Source organism: Xyrauchen texanus, chromosome 14, assembly GCF_025860055.1.
Source record: "Xyrauchen texanus isolate HMW12.3.18 chromosome 14, RBS_HiC_50CHRs, whole genome shotgun sequence".
Taxonomy (NCBI): domain Eukaryota; kingdom Metazoa; phylum Chordata; class Actinopteri; order Cypriniformes; family Catostomidae; genus Xyrauchen; species Xyrauchen texanus.
The window spans coordinates 25,680,562-25,701,649 of NC_068289.1; the positions used below are offsets into that span (position 1 = coordinate 25,680,562).

Here is a 21,088-nt window from a genome sequence, read left to right on the forward strand (position 1 = left end):
ATACACATCTGGGATGGCATGAAGGTGAGTAAATTATGAGAGAATTTTTATTTTGGGTGTACTATCCCTTTAACTTCCCAGTCAAGTTTTAGACATAGTACAGTTAAATGACTGATATAAATTCAAATATTCTTGAGAATGTATCGGAACATTGTTTGTTCTGTATCTGAATATCATTCATCCCTCCAAAAAAAGTACAATGGCAGTAACATTGTACAGTGTTATCAGACGGTAATACCATGATACTGAATTATTACCATATTAATTAACTATTATATTATTTACAAGGTAGCCTACTTCAGACACAAAAAAGCATGGTAGTAGTGCATGGTACTTGTTTGTAGTAAATTATGATGAGTAATAAAAATTAAATGTATCACGATTTACTCTAACCTTTCATTTGACTATGTGCTCACTTGTGTACTTTCTTGAAGTTGACAATTGATAATGAATTCGATCAAACAGTGAATTATTACAACAGCACCACCCACTGGCTTCTTGGAGGGTTTAAAATTGCAGTCGTTTCAAAGGAACTGTCCTCCCTACCAAAAATCAAATCTTCACATTTGATTATAACATATATAAGTGAACTTGCAATGGTTTTATTATTATGGTGTAGCCTATTTGTAAACAATTCTTCATATCTTATGCAAGAACAATACAGAACACAGCTCATTTTATTTTAAAGATTATCTTTTTAATTTACAACATTGTATGTACACTAATATTTTCATAAAAATGGACAAGTGACACAACTTGATCTTCCTGTTATTCGCAGCAAATAAAACATTAACACAAGTTTGTAATTGTGTTTCTTTCTTTCCCACAAAGCAGGATGCATTTAGTTTCTGTCAAATCGCATGTAATTTAGCTGTTGTGCTTATGTTGCTGTATATAGAGCATAGAGCGGAATTATTTGGTCCTAAATCCTACTTTCTCCAGCAAGCATGACCAATAAGAAATAGGTGCTTGCCTGTAGAAGTAAACAGTACCTTACAAATACTAATTCAGATTAATTTTGACTCTGTATTTAACTAGAAATAACCTGTAAAACTGGGCAATGGGTCACAAATTTAAGAAAAGCTGCATTGAGTTTTACTAAATGAAACAATTTAGCATGAGAAGCAAATGCTTTTTTGCCTAAAAAAAATAAAAATAAATTGCAACTGTTGGATTTCATGGGCTCAATAAACACAATAATAATATAAAATCAGATGGTCAGAACCATACCCCTGTAATGTGTTGAACCACACCTTGGTCTCCTAAGTCAAACCTGAACATGTGATTTGGGCTATTAAGTTCACACAACTAGCAGTATCTTATAAAACACACTGACACACACACTCAGCTTGTTAATGCAGTGTCAGATAGCTTGACATGCTCGACACAGCAAGATTCATACAAGATTCGTGCTAAACCACAGTTTGCTACAAGAAAAAAAAACAGGTCAATCATGTACAGAACAAGAAACAAAAACTGTTTCTAAACCTTACTGCATTTGACATACTGTGTTGTGTAACGTACAGATTGGACAAAACATATAACACATGTGACAAAGAGATTATTGGTGGTTGAATGGTAAAGCAGTTTATGTTTGTGGGAATATTTGCTTTTGGGTAGCACAAATGTGTGAAAGCATTAAAACACAATTTCATTTAAAAACAAAAACAAAAAGTGAACCTGCAAAGAACAGAAATATATCTTTTGTGGTTTATATGAGAGGAGAGCTGGAAAGAGCTGAATCTGTTTAAATACACTTAAAATTACTCTTGATATGACCAAGAAATCTACTGATCTGAGAAGAGCTCTAATGGAGCATGATGGCACTGAATGTTACTGACTGGAGGTCATCATTATAATAAACCAGTGGAAAGGTCACTTCCTCTAAACCTAGAATGTGAGGTAATCTCCCACATGCCCCACTTTCATGACTATCTAGATTTATGTAAGAAACAAGGCTAAAATTTAAGTCATATTCCCTGAAAATGTTCTCATCTGTTGTAGCTCTAACACACATGTGCATAATAAAAATGTGTCATGTCAGGATGCATCATGCCAGGTTTAACGTCACCAACAATATATGCTATTGGCTCTTGTGTGTCTTGAAGCTGATTGCAACAAGTTTCAAGATCCGGAGCACTAGGGCTGGGCGATAGGATGATCTAATCGGAAATTGTTGATATCTGACAAATTTCCCGATGCTGATTAAGACCATCTTGATCGACAATATGATAGACAATATTGGGAAATTACAAAACTATGTAACTGGGAAGTTGCCAAATATATTAAATAATAGCCCAATAGTTATCATGCACTTACATTTTTAGATCCTTATCAAAATATTAAAAACGTTTTAAGCATTACGGAGGCCAGAGGTTCCTTATTTTAATTAGATGGTTGAAAAATGCCCATCCCGGTTTGAAAACAGCCACTGATTGGAGAAACCCCCAATTTTGTTCCACAGAGTCATACTCCGATCAGCCACAACATTAATACCACTTGCCTAATATTTTGTAGGTCCCCCTCGTGCCGCCAAAACAGCGCCAACCAGCATCTCAGAATAGATTTCTGAAATGCTATTCTTCTCACCACAACTGTACAGAGCGATTATCTGAGTTACTGTAGACTTTGTCAGTTTGAACCAGTCTGGCCATTCTCTGATGTCCTCTCTCATCAACAAGGTGTTTCCATCTGCAGAACTGCCGCTCACTGGATGTTTTTAGCTTTTGGCACCATTCGGAGTAAATTCTAGAGACTGTTGCGCATGGAAACCCCAGGAGATCATCAGTTACAGAAATACTCAAACCAGACCGTCTGGCACGGGTTACTCAGATAACCACTATGTACAATTGTGGTGAGAATAATATAATCTCAGAATGCTATTTCTGAGATGGGTTGGCGCTGTTTAGACAGCACTAGGGGGACCTACACAATATTAGGCAGGTGGTTTTAATGTTGTGGCTGATCGTGTATACTTCATGTTCACTGCTGATGTTCTCTGAATATCATGAAACATTTTCCAGTTATATGCTACTCTCTAGATTCAGACATGTCTTGCATCAAATATACTATGGCTTAGCAACTAGATAAAAACCACACATATATTAGAAATGTCATTACTAGGGAAATATAGCCTGTTGGGAAAAGACATTAATATTGAATATCATTAAAGCAAAAACAATGAGTGATGAAACATTGCGGTCTTTATAAAAACTTTTATTTAAAAGTTATGCAAAATACATTGCGTTGTCACATCAACATGTATTCATCATCCACTCCATTAAGAAAAGTGTTTAATTTGCAGGCAAAGGAATTAAACTATAGTTTTCTTTTTAAATAAAATGATGGCGTGCGTAGTCCCCATTAAATAACCTTACGATCATCTTAGGGACAACACAGTTTAAGATCTACAAATAAAAGTGATTAAATCATAAAATAATACAAAACAAGTTCACCTTGAACCTGAAATTGAGTTCCATAAGAACTCAGTAAAAAATTATTAGGCAGCATAAATTGGGGACCACAAGGGAATTTATTAGGATTAAACCTAATAAGAAAATTTGTGTTTTCCATTCGTTGAAGTACAGACTAAGTGAAACAATCTGTTGAGGTAATGATTTATTTACATTTTTATTTTTACTATTATCATCATTATTATGTTTAAACTTATAATTGTCTTTAGATCTTAATTGTATTGGTGATTTTCCACCTGATGTCTATGTATGAAAATGAATGAAAAATATTCAACGATCATCAACGATGTATCCGGATATCGCATATGCACATATATATATATATATATATATATATATATATATATATATATATTTCTTTTTTATAAAAATATTGTGAAAATATTTCTTGCATATCACCCAGCCCTAGGTAGCACAAATTTTATTTGAGAGCTACAACAGATAAAAGATTTTCAGTAATTAATTATTTAAATTCCGGTCCATTCCTCACTCAAAACTATTGTATAGCTTCAAAAGACTTGAATTATAGAGCATTAGAATGACTGTTTAGAATGGTGCTTTTTTCCTGTTCTTTTTGTCCGGTATGCTGTTTTAATTTAGTGACCAGTGAGAACATTCTTCAAAGCATCTCCTTTTTGTTCCACTAAAGAACTTAAGTCATATAGTTTAAGATGGCATAAGGGTAAATGATGAGAGAGTGATAATTTTTGGGGGAACTATTCCTTTAAACTAAATTGTAATTGAACTGATCAATGATGGCTGGTAATTGTTTTGTATCACAATTGTTAAGTCGTGCTTGATACTACACTATATGTAGTAGACATGGAGCACTTTAGAAACAGCTGATATGCCAAGTGCCTTTTAGTCCTGACTGCATCAATTTTAGTTACAGCAAAATAAATAAAAACAAATTTCACCCTGTGTCAAAAAAGATATCAAACAGGAAAAATATTAATAAAACATCCACTATCACTGTGGTAAGAAATACCAATCTTGATTTGTAAGTAGTGACTTTTGTTCAATGGGCATGGGTCAACATTAAAACTAAAACACAATAAATATCCAGAATAAAAATATAACTGTTCATCTGTACGCAAATTGTCTTGTGGATTTTTCTTTTTGTTTCCAAATAATGGTCACCACAAAAAAACACTCATTCATTTACAGGCCTGCCCTTACACACTTACATATGGCACTAGCAATCTCTTCTATATTCATTATTAACATATATGTTTGTTAAAACCCTGAACACTCAAAGTCCCAACAAGTATCAAATTCACCTTTGTTAGTTTTTATCCTTTTATCTCTCCATTGAAGCTTGGCATGTAGTCTTTTTGCCAGTATAAAGTGCAGCAGTGCTTGGTTTATGTCCTTTGTTCCTGGCTCGAGAAATTTCTCCACCGTTCGTCCGTTATGGAGCCATGATATCATGTAAAATAGATTCCGTCAGTGAATTTCAGCATCAATTTCAGGAAAAGCTGGCAATACATTAGTTTCATTTGTACAGCATGGACTTGAATGGTTTCACTTGGCCTTCCTTGTAAACCTTTAGTATGGCCTCACACACAAACTTGAACTGGCTCTGAGAAGACAGAATACAAAGGGTAAGTCATGGTGAATGGAAAATGTCTCAGCCTGTCACTCAAAAGCAGTCAAGTGTGACGGCATTATGTGAAACTGGGATGAGAGCATAATTTATGGACTGTGTGTGTCTGTGTGTGTGTGTGAGAGAGTGAGAGAGAGTAGAGAGAGAGAGAGAGAGAGAGAGAGAGAGAGAGAGAGAGAGAGAGAGAGAGAGAGGGACCATACTGCATATAGAATATTTAAGGAAGCAGATGACAGGATGTAGACAGGAATATGTAGAAAATGTGAGTGGCACTTGACTGCAAAACTTGCAACACCGCAATGCTAGGGTGTTGTGTATTCTGTTCTTTTCATGCACAAAGCAGACTTTGTAATTCAGTAGAGAGGCGGCATAAAGGTATTTACAAATCACAATCGGGAGACACAATGCATCTCATGCTCAAAAGTAAAGGTTGACTAAAATCAACATAATTGTTTTTACAGTTGCCAATAGTTTTCTACATTATTTTTATTCCTCTGTGTTCCTCTATGGCCGGCACTGGAGGATTCTACAGTTACAGTTCTACAGTATAACAATGACCTCCAGAGGTTAAAATAAAAAAACAATCACTGACACCTCGTGCAATTGCTTTATTTAAATCTGTCATCATTTTTGATATTCATCCATATTTTTTTCCTCACTTCAATGCATATTTTGTTGTTTCAGTTATATTGATTAGATTTTTTTATTTTGATTATCACATTTTGTTATTTTGATTTGATAAAATGTTCTAAATTGAAGTGACGACATGCAAAGAAAAATATATCGAAAATGTCTCTGAACTTCACATTTTGTAAATAATACCAAAAAACCATATCTGTCGAAATATATCAATGTTTAGTCAATTATGCATGATTATTAATGTGAGATGTTATAGAACAAAACACAAAGGAAGCATAGACATTATTGAATGTTTAATTACATAAACTTTATTTATAGCTGAGCTGGAAGTGCAGACATTTCAAAATAAGAGTCCGGTGTATTTCGCATATGTTTTAAGTTAAAAGCCCTGCGTAATGCTCTAAATGTTATTATTAGGATTTTAGTAGCACAAACTGCAAGTGGGATTTTATTAATTTTGGGCTCTTGTAGCCTTTATGTGTGTGCCCTTTACAACAAGGAAAGACTAAGAAAATATATTAACATTAAAAAAAAAAAATAATAATTATCAGCCAATTCATTAGTTATTTGCCTTTTCCACCACCTTATTGTATTGGCAAAATCCACTAATGGTCAACCTCTACTTAAAAGTTCACTGCACAACCAAATACATAAAGATTGATAAAGTCAAAGTTTAAGGTGGTTTTGAAGTGACATTTTTATATATTATTATTACATTATTATATTATTATATTATTATATACATTATTTATATAGACTGAAGCTGCTGCTGAAACTCATTTGCACTGATACAGTGAGAATTTATTTGTAGATCACTGTCTGTAGAGTGTGACTCCCTTAATCAATATTAAATCCTGAAGTGCATAAAGATTCCCACAATCAATTACTGTTTTCAATAATGTTGTTTAGAGCTAATGTAGTTACTAATATAACAGAATATAATTTTAACTCAGGATGAAAATGTGACAAAATAATTTATCATGACAGATGTATGTTGTGCAATATTCAGCCTCTTCCTAGCAGCTCAAGGCAGAATTCCTAAAAAGCCAATGCATGGATGACAGGAAATTTGAGGGTGGGGAGGAATAAAGAGGGTGGGTGGAACTTACAGGTGTCTGAATCATCATGGCCCTCTGATCCCTCATGGTTCTCACGATGTCTAATGGATACACAGGCTGACTGCACTCCATCAGACACATTGCCGTCTCCATGGTGATGAGCACTCCTGTACGGCCAATGCCAGCACTGGGTCATGGTTGAAAGAGAGAGAAGAGGGGGGGGGATTTATTTATTTTTGTGAAATAAGACCTAATTACACTGTAATTCCCTATGGATAAAAGCATCTACTTAAAGAAAGATTCTAAACAACATTTAGAAACTATTAAGCAGATACAGCCCAAGACTCCATTGTCTATTTTGTCCACACACAGACCAAGGACTCATGACCACTTCTTTATCATTTACCTGCAGTGGACCACAACAGGCTCGTCCTTTCCAGCTCTTTTATTCCGGACCAGAGCCACAAAATCCAGGAAGTCAGTTGAGTAATCTGGTACACCATGATCAGGCCATGCCAGGTACTGGATCTGGGTCAATTCCCTGCTCTCCCCACTCTAACAGTACACACAACAGACCAGCAAACACAAAATTACATTGTAATGACATGTTATAACAACGTCATGACAAAAGTGACACAATGATCTGCTGTTTCTCACAAATCTCCAAATAGATAAAACAGTCAAATAATCCCACTGTCATAAGGACAAAAAAAAATTATGTTTTTAATAAAAAGTGAAAATACAGTTTCAGGGCTTAAATAAGTAACACTATTAAGTCCAAATCATTAATATACATACCTCAATGTGATTAATGGTCATATCTCTAACCAAGAAAGCTGAGTTTCCCTCCTCCGTTTGGCAGGAAACCTGAAAGCCGCCATATGTAGCGCTACCTGAGGGGTTAGGCCAGTATTGATGGCACTTCACCTGCAAAATAAACAGGTGGTTGAGCGATCTTATCCCAATAAGATTTAAGGAATGTTAAGCAATGTCAAAGATCAGGAGTCACACATACGCGTCCTCGCTCAACCAGAGTGGTAAGCATGACTACCATAGAGGAGCCCTGCTCCCACGTCATCTGCCAGAAGTCCGGGCACGTGTTGGGCAGCGGCCCCTGGCAGGCAATATAGCGGTTTATGAGACTGGAGGCCGGGATTTCCATCTGCAAAAGTTTCAATAACAGAATAACATTATGAAAGGCTATCTATCACAGTTTGTCCGGCTTTGGAAGTCAGAGTTTCCAAGAATGATAATAAAATAATTATGATCCACTCACATTGATGTAATTTGCATTGATGTAGTCATCTGTGCCTTTCAAGATGACTCTAGTTGCATCATCTGACAAGGAAACAACAAAAAACCTAAAATATTTTATCAGTTTCACTGATAAAATTAAATACAAAGGAATGACATGCAGTGATACTCACAAGGTGAGATGTCTCTGTAGCGGTTTTTGGAAATGTTCTGAGGTAATTTGGCACATGACATTGTCATGCCAGGCCTTTTCCGGTACATTTGCTTAAAAACAAAAACAAATTCCAATTCATAAAACTCGATAATGCGTAGGAATCATAAAATGTGACATTCGTTATTCGTGAATTCCTTTTCACTTGTGTATGGAAACCATACATTTCATACATGAAACATTAACTTGAAAAACATGAAATATTTAACATAAAATATTCACTACTGGAGTCACTGCAGTTATTATTAGCAGGGATTGTGTCTTTGGGTGTCTGAAAAATGTATTGTATTACAGATAGGATGTCCCTACTGTCCTTAGCTTTTCAAAATCTTCTTTAATCTCAAAATTTCAACGCATGTATTATTTAAGCACACATTCTACCATGTGCGTTATGTATGCAAATGCATGCATGGCTACAATAATGCACAATAAGCTAAAAAAGAAAAAGGCTTGTATCATATCATCTTATCATGACTTATATTATTCTGACCAAGACAGGATATTTATGTGTGGTGGGGAAGCATTTTTAACACATAAATAATGTATAGTTCTGCACTAAAGCACCAGTATACTATGTGCTGAGTTTAAATTCACTGCCTCATCATTTGTCCCCACTACATTTTGCCATGTCTGATTTCGATTAGCCCCTTTTTATTAAATACAGAGAAATAGAGTTTAATTTAGCTAGTGTGTGTTATAATGAGCAGCAATCTGGGGCTGAAATTCTAACTTAATGTGTTGCTGAATGATTGTTGTGGTTGTCATCAATGGTGGATCCTAGCATAGGATGCTGGCGGCAATGTTCTCTCCCACACAGCTCTCAGACACATGCTATAACTTCTCTATTACTATTCAAATCATCACTATCCACTCCAGCGAAAGGCTGCCTGACAGAGAAAAGAGGTAATAGGAAGCTACAGTTGATATGACCACATCCTGAAAAACACTGATTGTTGTGAATTTTACAGCATGCTACAAATGAGAACTTTACAGATGCAAAATCATACAAACTCAAAATGTATAAACATGAACAGATTTGAAAAGCAAATGTGAGAATTTGAATCTTCCCAATACCAATTGTTTCACCAAATCAGACAAAAGTATAAGGGGGAAGATCAGATTCTTTGAGATCTCATTATAGTAACTCACATCAAACTGGGCCAGTACAGTACCACTGTTGAGACTCTCTTTTAGCTGCAGCATGGAGTCCCTCCAGGCGTCCTGGTCCAGTTGGGAGGGGTGTGTGGGAGATTTCTCTGGGATGTACTGAAAATCTGGCTCCGTTTCCAGTTTCTCCTCAGCTACATCGTAGATAGCTACATAGGGAGAGACAGTTAAAGTTAGTCCAAATGAGCCTGCATGGTGTTTGCATGCATAGAAGTTTGAGAATGATAGGCGTTCAAATTCTGTAGAGCTTTCAGCAGAATTCTACAGGTGCAGATTCTGGGCAGACCTAGCAAGATCTTAGAAGAATAAAATAATTTTGTGTGATTATGTAAGCCTAGGCCTTAGGCATGAGGTTAATTTTATTGAGGAATAATATTTTTACCAAATAAAAACAAAGAAAGGGAATTGATCAAATCAAATGCTGCCACTTAGTAGAGAAAATCGTAATTACGAGAATGCTGAGAAATGTAGTTTGGTCACACAGGCCTCCTCATAAATTGAGAAATATTTTCTAGCATTCTTTAATGCTATTCTTTAAGAACATTGCACAAAAACCCTACAAAATAAACTGTACATTCAGCATTTATTACATTACCTTAATTACAACTTATGATCAATACTAATTTGCTAAAAACCAACATGATTTATGAATTATGACATTGTGGTGGTATTAACATGCATTCAACATAGGAGGTCTTCACAGCTCCACAAATGTGTGCCCGAACACAAAGAGTCCTGGAAATGTGCTATCCAGAAACGACCGGAACCAACTCGGACCCATCTATTATTTGAAATCTGGACCCGGACCGGACACACAGACCCGACTGAACCCGATCGGTACAGATCCCACAGCTAATTGCTATTAAAAAGTTAATAGCCTTCTAAATAAAAGAGCCAATAGTCAATTGGTAAAGTCATCGCATCACTATAGATGTTAAAAAGACCCGGGACCTGAAGTAAAAGAATGGGACCCAACCCGGACTCGGGTGACCATTTAAAATATGAACCCGTATGGGTCCCGGGTCGGATCCCGGGTTCGGGTGGACCTGTGAAGTCCTCTAATTCAACAATAATTCCTACATGATTTTAATGTAGTCATGACCAGCGCTCACCATTGGGTCGCACCAACAGGATGAGCTCCCCTGAGTGACTCTCACAGGTGGCCTTGATGAACGTGACTACCTGATCATGCATGTGCTCTGAAATATCTTGACCATTGATCAACACAACCTGATCACCCTCATTTAGACGAGGCACACACAAATCAGCCTAAAGAGGAGACACAGGCAGAAAATTATTAAATTAAAAAACAAGTCCAAATAAGCTCTTCATGCAAAATATTTAACATTCAATATTCTTCAATGCTGCATTCCATTCAACTCAGAAAGTCAGAATTTACAACTTTAAGGGTTAGTTCACCCAAAAATGGAAATTATCACATCATTTACATTTACATGCCATCTCAGGTGTAAGCCTTTCTTTCTTCAGCAGAACACAGTTGAAGAAAATTGAAAAAACATCTTAGATCTGTAGGTCCTTAAATTTCAAGTAGATGGTGATTAGACCTTTGAATCTCCAAAAAGAACAGACAGGTTTAACAGGCTAAATTAATGTCTTTGTGACAAGATAAATATTTAAGTAATTTTTAACTATCATAGCTTCTGGTCAGCAGCAGTGCACACGTATGAGGTAATTGCTTTGGCACGTTGACGCAAGATTAGACAAACATGCAACACACCTGGAAGAGTGCCGCTGTTTACAACTGAGTAGGAGGAACGTTGTACAGAAGCTTCTTTGGTTGTGGTTTAGATCTGTTTTATAATTTGTATGTTTACTCACAATAGTGCATTTCTGTGCTCATCCTGGATGTCTCAACCGAGAGATAAACATGAGAATACGTCCGAACATGCCAACACGAATACGTCACACGAGAGACTGCGTGAATGCGTAAACTGCTGCTGACCGGAAGCGATGATTTATAGTTAAAAAGTATTTAACTATTCATATGTTTCACAGCAAAAGCGATCTTTTCACTTTAGAATTTAACCAGTGGAGTTGAATGGATGATGTTTATGCTGACTATCTATTATTTTTAGAAGCTTCAAAAGATCGGATCACCATCCACTTGCATTTTAAGGACCTACTGAGCTAAGATACATTTCAATTTTTCTTCAAATGTGTTTTGCAGAAGAAAGTAAGTCATACACATCTGGGATGGCATGAGGGCGAGTAAATTATGAAAGAATTTTTATTTTAGCGTGAACTATCCTTTTAGGTACAATAGAACAGCACATGAAGTCAGCCTAACATACTGGAACCCAGGTGGAAATTTTCAAAACAGACTGGTGTAAGATACAGGTGTATGGCAGCAGCAAGGGAAATGTACACACAGTTCAAGATAATCATTTAATTCAATACAAATACAGTAAATTTACCAGGCATGGTACAACACATCTTTACAGTTGGAAGCCATAGATATCAAGTAGGAATATCTCACATCTGATTTTAAAAAGTCATGTAAGTCAAATAAATTTTTTCTTTATCTTTTGTACAATAAAAACATACTGTTTCAGAATTGAAAACTTCCTCCTTAGTAGAAAAAGAGCATTTATTTAAACCCTGCAAAAAAGGCTCGCTTGAAATTTGTGGAACTTGTGACTTCACAAGGACCAAATACATCTGCATACGCAACGCATATGTTTCCGCCATTGCATCCTTTCCCCCACCCACTGGTGCTCAGTCTGTCACATAGGTGAAGTGGAGAGAGACGGCCTTTCATGGGAGATTCATCCAAAGTGGACTTACACAGGACACGATCATGTACCTTTCTGGATTTAAATGTGTTTCTATATAAACATGCACTAGATGAGTGGCTTTGACAGTTATTATACATCTTGTTTCGCTTTTAAAAGACACTATGTCAAGTTAGAACTCTAAAAAAGATCCCCCATTGTGTTTCATTCAGCTGCGCCGTCTTGCTGCTGTGTTGTTTTAAAGGCATCCTGGACCATTTTGCACCCATCTGTGCTATTTTTAAATGTTGGTCTTTTGTAAACATGTTAACATCTTCGATAATTTTGATGTGTTTCCGGCAATGTGTGAGGCGATATGAGTTAAAAAATGCATCTTTCTGCTGCTACCACAGACTTGGAGAAACACATGAACAGAGTCTCTGCTTTGGCCTGCTGAAGCATCCAACATTACTGTGTATTGTATTACATTTGTGTATTCAGAAGATTTCAGAGTGGATTGTTTCAAACAGTCACAGTATGTTTCATGCTTTGCAAAGGAACTGTTATTGAAAGATTGGGTAGTTAAAATTGGACGATTGGACGAAAAACTGTAATAACCATTTTCATTCATGAATATTTCATGTTATGACTGTTTGATAGTTTATGCTGTGCCTGAATGAACAGTTTGATACATTCAGATTAAATGTGTCAGGTGTACGTTGTGTTAAAATCAGATTCAACTTTATTGTCATTGTGCAAAGTACAGGTACAGGGCCAATGAAATACAGTTAGCATCTAATCAGAAGTGCAAAGTAGTAAAAATATGTAATAATAAAATGCAAGTGCATTAGAATACAAATAGCAATAGTGCAATGTCAGTGAGGTATAAAACAGTAAGGTGTATTGGACATGCAGTTTATGAGCTTCAGTAAACGAGACCAGTGTGCAGAAAAGGAGCTAGAATTATACAATTTGCAAAAGGGCAGTAGTCATATAGCAGTTTTGTACACAAATGGCATGTTTTCCTCAGGTGAAAGAGGTGGCTTAACTACTTAAGTGCAGAGTTCAGGAGGATGATAGCTAAGGGGGAAAAGCTGTTCCTGAGTCTGCTGGTGCGGCAATGGAGGTTTCTGTAACGTCTCCCTGATGGGAGGACAGTGAACAGAACTGTCTTTTAAGGTGGGTAGCTGGACACCAGTGATATACTGGGCAGTTTTCACCACATGCTGAAGAGCCTTCTTATCAGCGACAGAGCAGTTGCCATACCATACTGTGATGAAACTTGTTAATATGCTTTCGATGGTACAGTGACAGAAGTTCATCATAATCTGAGGAGACAAATGGGTTTGCCTTAGTCTTCTCAATAAATAGTGCACTCAAAAAAGTGCCTTTTTGATAAGGGAGGAGGTGTTGAGTCCCCAGGAGGGTTCCTCAGAGATGTGGACACCAAGAAACTCTGAAATTTAGTTGTGTGGAGTTTGTACATTTTCTTTGGATTGCGTTTCAAATATGCCTGTATTGGAAAGACTGCATGATGTTAGCCAATCACAATAGTGGGCATTTACATTGAAGTCTTAAAGGGCCAAGAAGCTTAAAACCGAGCATTTCAGACAGAGGGCCAGAGACAGGGTGAACAAGAAAGGTGTACTCTTTGGTGCAAAAAAAATAACTTTACTTACTTTCTAAGTGGACCTCGGGAAGATAATAAAATAATAAAAAAAAAGTGTCATGACCCCTTTGAATGGAAAGCAACATGAATCCTTCAACACACATGCATAGGTCAATGGTTTGCTTCTAATCCAATAGGGGTCACTGTTCAATGAGTCAATTCTCTTTTTGGTAATCCCAGCAGCTCTATAAAAGGTTTATACTGCAGCATTTACAATTATGAACAACCACTTTAACATACCGATGTTCCAGGTGCTACCCGAGACACAATAATGGGCATCTTCTGGTCAGAGCCACCCTGACAATTAAAGAGAGAAAGTTGATTACAATACTGATATTGAATCTTCAACAATCAGCCACTGACAATTATAGATGCTGAATACCTTACCTTCACATTAAACCCAAATCTTCCATTCTCATCTGGTTTCATCTTGATCAGGACAAGATTGTCATGATGAATGACTCCATTGGGCTAAACAAGTAACACAAATTTGCAGTAATATCAACATTTGCATATAACATTAAAACTGTTATAGTCTTAAACAAATTGTAGAGACACCATATTATACTTGTTTAAACTAATGTGCAATTGTTGCCCACTAAGTATACGATTGGTTTACTGTTTTTTTAAATCACTGAATGACTTCGCACCTTCACTTGTTTTCAACAATTCTAGCACACTGTAATGTAAACCATAAGAGATGAATTGAAGCTGTTTTTAGCCATTTATTATGCCCCAAAATGTGGAACCTTTACCAATTTAAATTATACAAGCTCCAAGCATTAAAATAGAAACAAATCCACAGAAGACTTTTATTTTTAAGTTAGCTTTTATTTAATATATTTTAAGTATCTTTAGTCATTCTATTACTTTCTCTCCTCTTATTTTTAATTACTTTATTACTTCTATACTTTTTTCTAAAGTTTTTTTATTTTTTACTCAGACATGAACTGCATTTTATGAATGAAGGTGCTGTAGAAATAACATTTATTATTTTTATTATTCGAAGAATTTTCACCAACCGTGCCTCTTAATTGATTTAAAAACATTTCTAATATTCACTCACACCAAGGCAGCAAAACTGAATGATGTCCAAAGAAAAGTGTGCATAAACTACAAGTGTTTTATTTCTTTATGAGAAAGCAACCACATCAATGCCATACAATACATAACAACAAACCATAAAAGAGATGGATGGCAAGACTATTAATGTGGGTACCAGCCAATTTTAGAAAGAGGAACAACATTGCTCCACATGGACAGACCGGTTTGAGTGAGTTAGATGTAGTATTACCGTGGCTTTGTCTGTTATTATGGGGACATCGTACATTTCGTTGATGTGGTGGTCCAAGTCCTGTTGTGAGTGGGACAGTATAAGTTGGCTCAGGTTCTTCCGGGACTGTTTGGGTGGGAGGGCAGGGGCAGGCCTTCAATGGCTTCTGGAGACCTTATGAATTTAGGGAGAATTTAAAATAAAAGCTTGGAATAGTTCACCCAAAAATAAAAACTCATAATTTTAACAACAACATCAACATTTACTATACTCAAGTTTAAATCTGTGTATGCACAAATGAGGTTTAAGAGCCAAGACTTGGAAATATAGTGTACAAGTCATATAGTGAACAAGTAGTACTTTAATTGTCCTTTTACAGTGCTTTTTGGAGCTTAAGTTCCTCCTTGCACTCTATAAAAAATAGCAGCATAAACATAACACCTTTGTTCATCTTCCACAGAAGTCAGTCTTCGCAGGCATCAAATTTTTTAAACACACGACAGATGCATCATCTAAAGTTTAGCAGTAGCATTTTTGGAATACAACCAGCTGTTAGAGACGTCAAACTGGTTCAGCACATTTCAGGTCAGTATGTTTCATTCAATTGAACTAAACACATTATACTGTCACTGTCTGTATACTGTCTGTGAACCAAATGAATTATGCAACACGTTGTGTTTTGGATTTCACACTTCGCACACTTCCAAAAGAACACAGCACCATGGGGTTCACGTCTCCAGGGGTGGTAGTCAGAATCAATACTAGCTAAGCTACCCAGGCCCCTTTCTTAAATTGTTTGCTTGTTTCTTTTTTTTATTACTGACTGTCTTGTCTTCAATAATTACTTGAGAACTTGAAACAATGTTTGCCTTATTAACAAATTAGTTAGTATTAGTTTTGGTATCGAAAATTGTCAAATTTCACTGTTGTTGTTACTAAATGTTGAAATGTTTTGTTTATGTGTGTTTAAATTGTGCATGGTTCTTACTATAATAGCATTATGAAAAAGTAGATCTCATGGCATAGAAGTGTAAGCACCCCAGGGCTTAAGTATACTGCAGACCTATTCAAGAGGAGCACAAAGGGCTTGACATATTTAACAAAGACCCATTAAAATCCAAAGCAATGTGCCCATTGCTCTGAGAGCAGTAAACATGTTTTACAGCAGAGCAGTGTGTGTTTAGTTTCCATTTGAGGCCATTTAAGGGCACAGACAGAGGGTGGTGGCTGTGATTGGAAGGCACAGACAAAACAAACAGACAATAAAACATGTTTTGGTGCAGTAATCCACATTTCACAATTGAGGAGCAGAATTGAGCGTTTTCACCCTGAATTATGTGGCTTCTGCAAATAGTGTATTATAATAACTGATATGGTTTAATGTTTTAATAACTAAGTTAGAGTGGCTCTGAGCTAAAAAAATAAAAATAGAAATAGAAAGGACATGAAATGCATTATATAGCACGCTAATAAAATAAAAATGAGAAAACCAAATGTCAGCTAAAAGATTTCAGTGGTATTGTCCATTATGATAACTGCCATGCACAAATATATCTCATATGGATAGAGGCTGCAAGCTTTCTGGGATTTTGGGAACTCGAGGCTTAAAACAAACTGTCAATTTACTTCTAATAATGATGTCAAAATTTCACAGACTTCTAGATCTGGAAAGCTTTATGCTTAAAAGGCAGAATCCATAACTTTTCAAACAAAAAATAACAGCAAGACATCATAATAACTTTCATGAACAACTCATAAAAAACCATTACATATTGATATACACAGCACCAGTTTTTGCACATTAAAATATGTACATATTTTAATCAAAGTTTCATGACATTTCTATCAATCTGAATGTGTATTAACAAATTAAATATAAACTGTATAATGCAACTACGTAATTTAGATTTTCTGAGGAAAATGTAAGAGTTGCTTGCCTGTGCAAAACTCACTGCCACATTGCTAAAGTGTTCTGGGTGGTTGCTAGGTGGTTGCTTACTGGCCCAAGTCTTTATGACATTGTGGACTCTAGATATGGCTCAGGGTGCACCTTCACTGTAAGGGTATGGGGAAATTACTACTTGGGGTTAGGAGTTTGTTTCTCTTGGAAAGAGGAAATACTTACAGTGTAGACTCCAGGCTGATGCTGTTGGCCTTCATAGAGGAGGCCGTTTTGTGATTGGAGAAACTGGGCAGGCAAGGTGAGGCATGGATGACATGGTCCACCAGGTGACCCATGGAAGAGGGCCGCAGCAGGGAACCCTCTTGAATAAACAAGTAGTTCCTACAGTTGAAAGAACATTTATAGGTGCATCAATCATTTTCACCTATATGTTTTATATGTGAACAAAATTACAATGCATTTTAACATGTTGTAACACATGAAATTGTGTGTTGATCAAGCATTCTAATCCATTGACACAGAGAGTTTCCCTACAGCTCCTCACAGCTGTCTGACCTTATCAAATTCAGTCATGGTAACCTCCCGCTGATTCCCTGAATGGGTGAACCTCAAGAAACATGTCAAGAACATGTCCAGGTTATATTTCAGGTCAATATCAGAAAGAAATAAGAAATTACATTTTGCCTTCTTAAGGCAAACCCACCAGGCAAATCAGTTCCGTAATTATTAGTACCAATAATAATGATACTGGTGATACTGGGTGTTCCTTTAGAAACAGAGAGGCACTCACTGGTTGGGCGTCCCAGGGGGTGAGCGGGTGGGCATGCTACGGGTCTCCAGCCTCTCCTCAGACAGTGAGTTCCTGCTCATTGCTTCCCAGTCTGTAACACCCATCAACTTCCTGCCCAGGGGCTTGCTTGGAGATCTAGGGGATGAAACACAGTGTGGTAATCTGTACAATGCCATAGAAAAGCTAAAGACAAAGGTCACTTATAAGCTTGTATTAAATCTCTGAGATAGACACTCAAAGTAGCCAGGTTAAGAACAAACACATTATTCCAGTGAGCAACTGTGTGCTTATATCCAGTGGATATCATAGCAAAAGAGTTTTCCTAGTCTGAGCATCTACCTAATAATCAGTTGTATCTTGCCATCTGTCCCTTTGAATTTTAAGTTTCAAAATGGTTAAAAGAACTGCACAACCAGTGGTGAAAGGTATTTTTTGTTGGCCTTTGGCCCCTTTCAGAATTGATGGTTGTTTCAACTCTTTTGTCATTATATCTTTTTTGGAATTAAAAATTAATCTGAAATAGTAACAAACATATGATTCCATTATGCACAAGTTCATTATTTAACTTTTATATGGTCCTGAGATGGTGCTCTACAATGATCTATTTATATTTTTAATGTTTAACTGCTGGTTTTCAGCAAACATTTTGACACAGTTACTGCTAATGAGACATCTCTTTTTCTTAAAGAATAATTTTTGTAAAGGTTTCAAGAGAGATCTCATGTTTTGCTGTGCCATGGAAGTATACACTTTAAAAAGTCAGACAGAACAGAATGCAATATGAACATGATGGACGTCAAATAATTTTGATGAAAATAACATTGAACAAAACTCAGGCTTCCAAAACTCTTGTGATGTTTTTGCATTTTCACATTTCTAAACAACTCAAGTGAAGTATTATGGAGGAACAAGTAAAAATATATAAAAGTGAATAAATACCTAAATAAATATATGTGCAAAAACTTATTAAACTTATTAAAAACTTATAATTTCATTTTCAAATTGTAAAAAGTTTCACTGTTATTTGTTTATTTATGCGTGTACTCTGAATTTTTGATTCAGCATTTATTTTTATATTATTTTTAAGCAAATATTCAGTGATTCACTAGAAAAATGCTTCTATTTTAAATAAATAAATGTGGAGATAAATTCATAAATAAAATCATAAATTCTTATTTGTCACATTATAATTTTATTTTAATTGCACATATTTAAATGTAAAATTGCAATTATATTTATTTATTTCTATATATTGGCAGACTTTGTCCTACATACAGAATAACCTTACAGATGGACTGCCATTAGTTAAAAATTGTGGTAAGTTTTCAGGAGCAGTTCCTTTAAAATTCATGCCATTCATATATTAAACAGACTTCAGCTGTCAACATGCAGTTGATAATCTACAGCTCAGTTGTTGGTAAAAGCAATTTATTAACGTTCAAATGTTTATTCTGCTCTTTGGTATAAAAATGTGTGGACCTGTAATGTTTATGCCTCTTAAAAACTGATAATTTATCATAGTAATATGATTATCCCACATAAAATATTGAAAGAAACATATTGGTAGGGTTGACTCTTGCAATATAAGCACTTACACAGGTCACTAAGTGGGCTTCCATCCACGTATCTTTATGCGCATTTTGGGATATAGCATAAAACGGCTGGATGGAAACACAAAGATGTGAATAAAACCTCTAAAATGCGCATAAAAAAAGTATACGCTCGCTCGAGGTGGATACATTTTTTATTCGATAAGAAGAAATGTCAATAAACTATGATGGAAACACATTTACCGAATGAACTATTCAATTGAATTTATTAAAGAATCAAAATGTCCATCTAAGAAGTCATGTGACTGAATAACTCATTCATACTGGACTAACCAGCATATTAATCATCGTATCTGAAATGTTGCTCTGATCATCCAGAAATAATGGTGTAAAAAACTGCATAGAGTTTGCATTGCAAATAAGTCAAATATAAATTTGAACTGTGCCAAAGAACAGGTTTATTGACACTTTTGAAAAATATATAATAGATCTGCACAGCACATGAAGGCATAAAGCAGACACATGGAGTGCACAACTGTGTGATCCTCTGTCACTCCCAGACAGGAGGCAAGTTCTTCTAGAGTGTTTAGTCTGCATGCTCTAAACTGAAAATATTTTATTAATAAAAAGAGTCACAGTGGCTACAATTTCTCCGGAAGTGACAATTTTGTTCTTTTGAACACATGGGATGTAAATGCACATTTATTTGGACTTGTTTTTTGTGATATTATGTTTTTTTGAATTAATTAAATTAGCAACTTGGATGGAAACTAGCTATTGTAACAGGAATTCTCAATTTGTCTCAATGCAAGTCAATGGGGTCCAACACTTAGAAGGTCGATTACACTTCCTCGTGCACACAAGCTCTGCTCACGTCAAGCATGAGAAAGCGTAATCAAGCTTTAAATCATTATCGTGCCAAGGAGACTGCAGATATCAAGATTTATAGTGAAAAAAGCTTGTATCACTTCGGAAGACAAGGATTAAACCACTTGATTCATATTGATTACCTTTATGCTGCCTTTTTGGAGCTTGAAAGTGTTGAATCCCATTGACTAAAACATCTTGTATCAAAATATATTTTGTTTGTATTCTGCAGAAGAAATATAACATATAAGTTTAAGATGGCATAAAGGTGAGTATATGATGAAAGGATTATCATTTTGGGCTGAAATATTACTTTAAAGGAATCACTAGACTTTGTTGGCTCAACAACATGCATACACATTAGCATTAGAATAGCCTAATGTGAGCTAAAGGAGCTCCATGGATTCCATTGTTGTCAGTAGTGCATTTGACATTATATTTGAAAAGTAAGCTTGGCAAACAGTTTTGGATTCCAGTCTTTCCTCATTCAGGACAGCTGACCCTTGCTTGAATGGAATGCTGCCTGGGGGCATTACCAAGACGGCTACCAAGTGAACATTCTTAAAAAGGAATCCCAGCATTGACCCAGCATGATTGTCAATGCTGGATGTAAAGTTTCTTCTAAATTACCATTAATAAAGCTGAAGTATGAAATGTTTGCACCACTAGAGCCACCAAACGGAATTGAAAAAACAGCTTTCTGAATATGCGCCCTGTCTGCCATTGGTCAAACAAAGGGATGGCCGTGCCATGCCCCCAACTCACACCATTGGTTGATCGTGTTGGGGCGGGTCTAAGCGGGTCACTCAAAACAAACAGAGCAATTTCCATAGCACTACAGAGCTTGCAGTTTTTGAGAACATTAACTTATGAATGCTTACATGCATTATAGTACT

General features: G+C 36.0%; 1 protein-coding gene across 1 annotated transcript in view; it reads right to left on the minus strand.

Moving 5' to 3' along the window:
- Positions 1-707: 707 nt before the first annotated feature.
- LOC127655074 (tyrosine-protein phosphatase non-receptor type 4-like) overlaps positions 708-21,088 on the minus strand; it is a 111,704-nt gene continuing 91,323 nt past the window's right edge. The window contains 15 exon segments of the mRNA XM_052142681.1: positions 708-5,055; positions 6,828-6,963; positions 7,183-7,331; positions 7,575-7,703; positions 7,792-7,938; positions 8,053-8,114; positions 8,204-8,294; positions 9,391-9,557; positions 10,521-10,677; positions 14,050-14,106; positions 14,197-14,280; positions 15,104-15,234; positions 15,237-15,256; positions 17,208-17,366; positions 17,776-17,910. Of these exon segments, the coding sequence (XP_051998641.1) occupies positions 4,969-5,055; positions 6,828-6,963; positions 7,183-7,331; positions 7,575-7,703; positions 7,792-7,938; positions 8,053-8,114; positions 8,204-8,294; positions 9,391-9,557; positions 10,521-10,677; positions 14,050-14,106; positions 14,197-14,280; positions 15,104-15,234; positions 15,237-15,256; positions 17,208-17,366; positions 17,776-17,910 (1,711 nt within the window). The 3' untranslated portion in view covers positions 708-4,968.